Source organism: Tupaia chinensis, unplaced genomic scaffold (genome assembly GCF_000334495.1).
Source record: "Tupaia chinensis unplaced genomic scaffold, TupChi_1.0 Scaffold143178_1, whole genome shotgun sequence".
NCBI classification, from domain to species: domain Eukaryota; kingdom Metazoa; phylum Chordata; class Mammalia; order Scandentia; family Tupaiidae; genus Tupaia; species Tupaia belangeri.
In genome coordinates this window covers 266268-274524 of record NW_006203022.1, presented here as the reverse complement: position 1 = coordinate 274524, position 8257 = coordinate 266268, and the positions used below count along the sequence as shown (strand labels likewise).

The following is an 8257-nucleotide window of genomic DNA, read 5'->3' as shown; positions in this document are numbered from 1 at the left end:
CGGGCTGCCCGTGAAGCCTGAGCCCCAGAGAACCCAGCCCAGCCCCAGAGTGGCATAGGACTAGCAGTGCTCAATCACCAGCTAGTGACTCCACGGACCCGCCTCTGTGACCCAGGAGCAATGAACCACCTCTCCCAGTCCCAGAAACCTTCCCTCTCCTGGACACTCACTTGGACAGGTGTAATCAGGACACTTCTTGTCTGTAAAAGAGAAAAGCACTCATGGCATGAGCCCAGTGATTGCAGGGACTGACTGCTATTCCAGTACCCCACCAGGAGAATCTGCAACCTCAGCTAGCCACATGCACAGTTGAACCCTTCACACCAGCAGGGCGTGGCCCTTCCCCCCAGGCACTACGTTCTGGTCCTCACACCAACCCAGTGAAAGATGGGAGGAACCTTGGCCCTTTCTGAGAATGGAGAAACTGAGGCTCAGGGAGGATTAAGTTTGATTTGCATGCAGGTGGGGAAGCCTTATCTCCCCCCCAGCTGCTCTCTGGCTGCTGATGGACATGAGTGTACATGGGCCCGCTGAGGTGGGTGTCTGAGCCAGGCTCGCCCTGCAGAAGTGCTCAGGCCCGGGAAGAGGCCGGGGTGGGGTGGGGATGGTGGCTGTGTAGGCCCACGCAGGGCTACGAGGGAGCTCAGTTTTGGGGAGCATTTTTCAAGTCGAGAGTGTGGGGTGGCTTCTGGAGAGAGGATGTCAACTTCCTGGCAGGCTGTCTGGTTCCTATGAGGACATGTGAGCCGAGTGCGTAACCAACTGTCTTAGACAGGTCTCATGTCACTTCTTGGTTCATGACGCCCTGACCCCCATCTCCTGCCTCCTAGCACCCACCTATGCAGATCTGTGCGGTAATATTCTTCAGGAAGCCATCGTCCAGCAGCTCTGCGAAGTTGTCCTTGACCAGCGAAATGCCTGGCCGGCCTTGGAAGGATGGGCCTTGGCAGGAGATTTCGTGGATCTGGTCGGAGTGTGCAGCAAACCCAAACACATCCTTGATGCCCACAGAGACCACCTGGAAAGGCCAGGACAGTGTTAGCAAAGTTTGGGGAGAAAGCCTTGCCATCTCGGAGTGCCTGGGGTGGATAGGGTGCAGTGAGGAACCACCCACCTGGACGTCAGGGCCGCAGAGCACGGTGAGTGGGGTTGTGTCCCGCTGGGTGTCTGAGCGCCCATCAGTGATGACTAGGGCAATGCGGTTGTTCTGAGTAGGTGGCAGCAACCGGTCCCGGGTGTACTGCAGGGCCTCCCCCGTGAACGTTCCCCCAGCCATCCACTGCAGCTTCTTGATGGCCCTAGACAACAGAGGTAGTTGGGTCAAAGTCAGGGCTGGAGTGGAGACCATCTAGGGTCAGGGCCTGGGAGACCTGGGAGCCACTGCATGCCCTGGCGCCATGGGCACTCACTCCTTGAGCTCCTGCATGTTCCTGATGTTGGGGTTCCTCAGGTCCACGTGCTCCTGCATCTGGTTGTGGCTGTACTGCACCACGCCTGCATGCGACTGCCCTGGCTCAAACTGGAGGCCACGGCCAGGTCAGATGGAGCCCACAGCCTGCCGTCTGTCCTGCACAGCTCCAGGACCCCACTTGCCCTCCCCTTGGTCCATGCAGGTCCCATACATCCCTCTTGGGACCATCCACGATGGATGAGTCCTGGAATCACCTGCAGAACTTGGGTCTCTGACCACACCCCTGAATAAGTGGCAGCCCTTCAGTGTCTCTGGGCAGTCTCAAGGGGCCATGGGTGGTGGCACCAAGGAGGTGGCTTTGCTTGACCTCACCTTGACCAGCTCATCCCTGCTCAGACGGTCGATGACCTTGATGATGAAGTCCTTAGCGATCTCAAAGTTCTGCAGCCCGATGCTCTCAGAGCTGTCCAGCACGAACAGGATGTCGATGGGGCCGCACTTGCACTCTGCAGATGGTGTGTGCGAGCTCAACCCGGGCCCCAGGACCTTTCCCCTCCTGGCCTCTTTGCTGTGGTGCACCACACACAGTGGGTCCCACCCAGCTCAGTCTATGATGTGCCCCCATCCACAAGGATCTTTTGTGGGGGGATACATGGCTTGGGGACAGTGGGCAGATCAGGTTGAAAGGTTTGGTTTCTGTCCTCACTGCCTGTCACTAGCTATTTGATTGACAGGGGCATGGCCCAGCATCCCAGCCCCCTGCAGCCCCAAGGGAGCATTTCCTGGTAGTGGGCAGCGGGTGGCGTGGGCCAGTTGCTGCTCTGCGGCGTCCATGGGGGAATGACTCACCACAGCAAGCTGAGGGACAGAGGAGAAAGGGAATCACTGTGCAGCCCACAGGTGCAGGTGCGGCCCGGCCCCCAGGCCACCCTCACCTTCCTATAGGGAGGCACATGCCATAGAAGAGATGATGGCCCCTGTCCTTGTGGCTGAGCCCCCTGCCCCTGTGACCTCCACCCTGCTCCTATGACCCACACCCACACCCATGCTTAAGGAGATTCTTCTGGGAGCAGAAGGGTGGGCCCTGTGTCAGTGGACCCTGCTCTTCCTAATTACTCCAAGGACAAGGATGACACTCACAGCACATTTTCATGATGATATCCAAGATCTCGCATTCCTAGGGGAGAGACACAGGCATTAACAGGGACAGTTGGCCCCTCCCAGCCAGGCTGAGTCCTCCCAGGACCTCCCCTGGAGCCAGGCCAGGCTGGGTCAGGGCAGGGAGTTCCTGCTTCCTGGGGCGTGCCTGGCCTACCTGTGAGACCCCCAATCCCAGGCCACGGGCACCTGCCGTGGGCACCATGTGCTGTCCTGTGTGCCCACGGTCTGGGGTGCCAGGCTCCACTTCTCAGCCCCCATCTAGGACAGTGTTGCTAGGGGCTTGCTCGGATGGGTCCCCCTGGCATCCATGGCTGAGCAGCCGGTCCCCAGAGCTCAGCCACAGACACCCACTTACATCTGGTCCCGGAGGTCCCGTGTGTCCTGGGGGTCCCTGGTGGAGAAACAATGGGGAAGGCTCTGAGGGTGTGGTGCCCACTGAGCCTTCCTGAGCTGCATGCCTGGAAGGAGCTTTGTCCTCTGTGCCCCTCAGCAAGCCACTCTGAACCCACCTCCCACTTCATGGCTCCCGTCTCCCCCACTTTCCTGTGAGTAGCCACCGAGGCACCAAGGGCTCTGCAGATGCCAGGACCACCTCTGGTCCAAGGTGACAGTCTTGAAGGGTGGGATCTTGGCAAAGTCCCTGACCTCATGATCCATCTAGTAACAGGCCCATCCCCAGGATCCCTGAAAGTGCAATGATGCCGATCCCACCTGAGGCCCCACCCCATCCGTTTGAAGTATTAGGGCCTGGTGCCTCCTGCCTTTGACCTGGGCTCCCGGCCATGCCGACCCACCTGGGGGCCTTCAGGGCCTCGGTAACCCTTGGCTCCCTTTGCTCCGCGGGGTGAGAGGTCATTGTTCTGGAAGGAAACAGCAGGTGTCAACAGGCAGTCATGCACCAGCCAGGCTGTCCGGCATGTGTCTCGGTCAGCCTGGGTGCTCAGGCCTCTGTCCAGAAGGGTGTCCAGCCTCCCCTCCAGCTTGCCCAGGCCATGGCCCCCCACTCAGCTGGCAGTTACCACCTGTCCGATATGCACTTACGTCCTCTCCAGGGTCCCCAGCTTCACCTTCATCCCCCTTGAGGCCAGGGTAGCCTTTTGTGCCCTGGGACAGAGAGTGGGTGGGTTAGTGGGATTGTGGGGGGTCCCACATGGAAGGTGAGTGTGGGTGTAGCTCGAAATGTCCCCAGGGCTATGAGGAGGACCCTTGTCCTCCACACTAGAGGGAGGCAGGTGTCTGGGGTGCCCACAGCACCCACCACTGAGCATTTTGCTGAGCTGATGGAGTGGAAAGGGATGGGTCCAGGCTGTCTGTGGCCCCTGGGGCACAGGTGCCTTGCTGGGTCTGCTCTCGCCCAGGAGGGGCATCCAGGCTGCCTGCTCATTTTCTTTCCAGATTTCCTACCTAAGTCAGCTTCAGCAAGGACAAGTTACCTGCATTTTCTGAGGTTTAGGAAGAATTCAGTGTTTCTGGGGGCCGGTCCAGGTGACTAGGGCCATGGGGGTGCCCACAGATCCCACAGCAGTCTGGCCAGGTTGTGGCCATAAGCCTGGGCTTCCGCTGGAGCCACCATTAGAGCCGGGAGTGAGCCAGAATCTGGGACCTAAGTGTCTGTGTTACCACAGTGGTGTAGCCCAAGAGTGCATGTGTGTGAATGTGTACACATGTTTGCACATGTCTGCAAAGGTGCAAGAGTATTCACATACATGTAGTTGTATTCGCACAGGTGTGAGGGTGCACGTGTGTGTTAGCATGTGTGAGTGTGTGTGTACATTGTATGTTTGTACCCATGAATGAGTGTATGTGTGGCTGCATGTGTGCTTGCACATGTGAGTGTGCACGAGTGTGAGGGTGTGGATGTGTGTGCATACATCTGGAGCTGGGCAGAGGGAGGGAGGAAGATGCACTTACGTTTATGCCAGGAGGGCCCCTGTTGCCGGGGTATCCCTGCGGGTGGAAAAGGGGTGGTTACTGCAGTTCTGATGTAAGAGGAGAGACCACTAATGACTGCAGGTGGAAGGACCCGGGGCTGGCAGAATCCTTGTCACCCAGTTCCTGGCCCAACCTGCCCTCTGACCAGTGGACCACGTGGACCAATGGACTACAGGGTGCTGCAGTGCCTCAGATGGGTAGAGGGAGCTTACAGGGAAGCCGGGGAAGCCGTCGGTACCATTTCCAGGGGGGCCATCTTCACCCTGGGGGAGTAAGCAGTTATGGTCACTGTGGGGCATCCAGGCCTGTTTGCTCTGGGGACAGCCAGGTCCAGGCATGCTGTGCCCTGCATGGTCTCACTGGTGAGGATGGAAGGCAGCCCTCTGCTCTCCCCCACTCCCCACTCCAACTCCTATGGCTCACGACCATCCCTGAGCATGTGGCTCAGAGCAGCAGGGGCTGGTCCAGGTGTCGGCTAGGTTGACCGTGACATTCCCTGTACAATGGCCAGACCTCATGGCCAGCTCTTCCCCAGAGGCTGTCTCCCCAGGGTCTGACACAAACTTACCCTTTCGCCCATCAGCCCTGGGTCTCCAGGGGGCCCAAGGGGTCCAGGGGATCCTCTGGGGCCCTAAAGAGAGGGAGGAATGACATTCAGGCCATAAGCAGGGCAGACATGGGGACATGATGCCCTTTAGGGAACCAGGGCAGGGAGAATGTGGAATGGGACACTGCAGGGCCAGGACAAGCCTCAGAGGGATTGAAGGGATGGGAAAATCCAGGGCCAGCCCTTCCTGGACAGTTGGAAAGCAGAGTGGATGACACTCACCTCGATGCCTGGGGGGCCTTCATCACCTCGGTATCCTTTAGGTCCAATGGGGCCAGCCTCACCCTGCAAAGACACAGACATGGTCCATCACATCCTAGGCTCACCCACCCTGAGGCCTGGACCTCCCTGGCCAAAGCACCTTCTTCTCCATGTGAACTCTGACCCCATCAGCACAGGGGTTCTAGGCCCACCCTGAGGTCTCCAGGGCCTGGGAACATGTACTGGAGCCTCCCAGGTGCCTCCGTGTGCACTGGCTGGCACCTGGGGTGTGGCCTCTTGGAGTCTCTTCAGGTATCCATGCAGAGACCACTTGTCCCTCCTTTTCCTATTCTGGGGACCTCAGAATCACTCGGGGTTCCCACACCAGGGTAGGTAGAGACCCTCTTGGTCATACTGGCCCCAGGGAAGCCATAACCATGTGGAGACCCTACTCAGGCTCTTGTGAGCTACCCCAGAGACCCCACCAGGGCAGGCAGCACCTGGCAGAGTTTTTAGATCTTTCCTTAAAAAAATTCTTCTACTATGAAATTACCTTTGGGATATAGCCTTGGAAGTATTTCAAGATGAATGGATGTATTTCAAGATGAATGGATGAATGGACCGGGTGGGTGGATGGTTAGAAGGATGGATGATAGATGTTGGATCAATAGAAACACATAATGGATGAGTGCATGGATGTATGTATGTATGAATGGATGGATGGATGAATGGGTGGATAGGTGAGTGACTAAATGGGTGGGTGGAGGAATGAGTGAAGGGATAGATGGATGAGTGGTAGATGTTAGAGGGATAAGAGATAGATGACGGATGGATAGGTGGGTGGATAAATGGATGGGTGGATGGATGGACGAATGAATTAATGGATGGGTGGGTGGGTAGGTAGATTGGCGGATAGATAATAGATAGACTGATGGATGGATGGCGGATGGATAAATGGGTGGGTGGTGAGTAGATGGGTGTCTGGATGAATGAAGGAAGAGTGTTTAAATGGATGGGTGAGTGGATGGATATATGGATGATAAATGGATGGGTGAGTGAAAGGACAGATGAATGAATGAATGGGTGGGTGGATTAGTGGAGACTGGATAGATAGATGATGGGTGGATAGATGGATGAATGGGTCGATTGATAGAAAGATGGGTGGTGGCTGGATGAATGAGGGGATAGTTGATTAAGTGGGTTGGTGGGTGAGTGAATGGATAGATGGCTGATGGGTGGGTGGATAGAAGAAAGATGAATGAATGAATGGGTTGGTGGGTTAGAGGAGATGGAGAGATAGATATGATGGATGGATGGTGGACAGATAGCTCACATGTGGCCACCAGGCCCTGGAACAGTGCTCTTTTGATATGGCTTCCAGTGATTCTGACTTAAATTATGTGTGAGAAGTTTCCATTGAACTGGTATCTATAGCCTCAGACTGGGTCCATATTTACCTCAGGAACTGCAGTCCCTTCCAAGCTTGACCTGGAATGAACCCCCAATGCATCTTTCCTGCTCCATCAGGGAATCTGTAAAATATCTCTGCCCTGTTGTTGCTGCTGCTTTCTAATTCTTAAGTTCTTTTTTTTAAGCTCCAATTCCAAATTTCTCTCCATGAGAAAAATTGCGCACACACACAAACTCAAAGCCATGTGCCACACCCCACCAGAGGTGGTCCTACCCACCGGCTCCTTGGCTACCTGGGTCCTGCCTGCAGCTCCCGTCCTCTGAGGTTGCCCCTTCCTCCTCCTGCCCACTGGGCTCCCAGCCCAGCACAGAGGTCCCACCTCCACCACCTGCTCCACCCTCCCAGAGTACTTCACCCAACAGTGAAGTGGCAGGGTGGTGGTAAGGCCAAGAGATCAAGTGAGAGACCCTCACCCCCACACACTGGGTTCTTGGGGTATGCTGAGAGGTTAAGCAGGAGAGGGAGTGTGGGCGCCTGCTAAGGGTCATCACAGAAGCAGCCAGGAAATCCAAGGGGCCTGAGCAAGCCCTGAGTGTGCTCAGGCTAAAAGGATCTAGGGGTGTTCTTGGAGGGAGAAGGCCACACTGGAGCCAGAAGTCGGAGGAGTCTGAGGGACAGAGGCAGGTGAGGACAGAGGGGCTGTCCAGCTGATGACAGAGGTAAGAGGCGCGCCTGTTGTCTCCTGCCTGGGCAGTCAGCAGTGGTTAGCACACGTGTTAACTGAGTCCTGGGCCCTGCTGTCTTCTAGGGGCTCAAATGCCTCATCTCCAGTGTGAGATGCTCATCCCTAGCCAGGGCCCCAAGCCAGGTGCTCTCTACCTGGTGCCTACCTGGGGCCTTCCTACCTGGGGCTTCCCCATCAGGGGTTCCCCATCCATGGAACCCCACCTGGGCTCCTTCACATGGAATCCTAATGGGGGGCTCCCTTTCCTGCCCTCCCAAGCTATTCTGCAGTTTAAGGGTCCATACACCCTGGGCACCTCCCTCTCCCCTCCCAGTGTACCCCATGACTGTGGGCCAGTCCCACCTACTCCTGAGCTTCCTGCCGGGTCCCTCCCAGCCCCTGCCCTCCTCTGGTTTCCAGGCTGGGACACGCCCTCCCACCCAGAGGATCAGTGCTCTGGGTACAGTGTGGCATCTGTTCCTTCATCTCTGTACTCTGGCTGCTGTGGTTGAACGGTGGAACATGGGGGGGCCACCAGTCCACAGTGAGCCTGGCCCAGGCTGCCCCTGGTCTCTTGCAGCTGACATTGCCCAGGGGATACACCTTGTCTGTGGGAGCACACTCCTGCAGGAGCTGTCCTCAGTGGGACAAGGGGAGACACCCCAACAGGTGGCCCCTATGGCATTTCTTTGTCTAAGACCCAAGTGGATTATTTGGCTGTGTGAGCTGAGTGTGAGCTGAGTGTAAGCTGCAGAATCGTGGATGCCCCCAACCAAGAAAGCCAGGCTTCCTACCGGGTCTCCAGGAATG

At 56.9% G+C, this 8257-nt stretch overlaps 1 protein-coding gene across 1 annotated transcript in view; it reads right to left on the bottom strand.

Moving 5' to 3' along the window:
* COL6A1 (collagen type VI alpha 1 chain) overlaps positions 1 to 8257 on the bottom strand; it is a 21942-nt gene that overhangs the window by 2043 nt on the left and 11642 nt on the right. The window contains exons 21-35 of the mRNA XM_006163806.3: positions 8242 to 8257; positions 5334 to 5396; positions 5073 to 5135; positions 4717 to 4767; positions 4484 to 4519; positions 3614 to 3676; positions 3367 to 3432; positions 2928 to 2963; positions 2552 to 2588; positions 2261 to 2269; positions 1784 to 1917; positions 1410 to 1519; positions 1115 to 1298; positions 838 to 1018; positions 171 to 200 (exon numbers count right to left, since the gene is read on the bottom strand). Of these exons, the coding sequence (XP_006163868.1) occupies positions 171 to 200; positions 838 to 1018; positions 1115 to 1298; positions 1410 to 1519; positions 1784 to 1917; positions 2261 to 2269; positions 2552 to 2588; positions 2928 to 2963; positions 3367 to 3432; positions 3614 to 3676; positions 4484 to 4519; positions 4717 to 4767; positions 5073 to 5135; positions 5334 to 5396; positions 8242 to 8257 (1079 nt within the window). The remainder of the gene's footprint in view (positions 1 to 170; positions 201 to 837; positions 1019 to 1114; positions 1299 to 1409; positions 1520 to 1783; positions 1918 to 2260; positions 2270 to 2551; positions 2589 to 2927; positions 2964 to 3366; positions 3433 to 3613; positions 3677 to 4483; positions 4520 to 4716; positions 4768 to 5072; positions 5136 to 5333; positions 5397 to 8241) is intronic.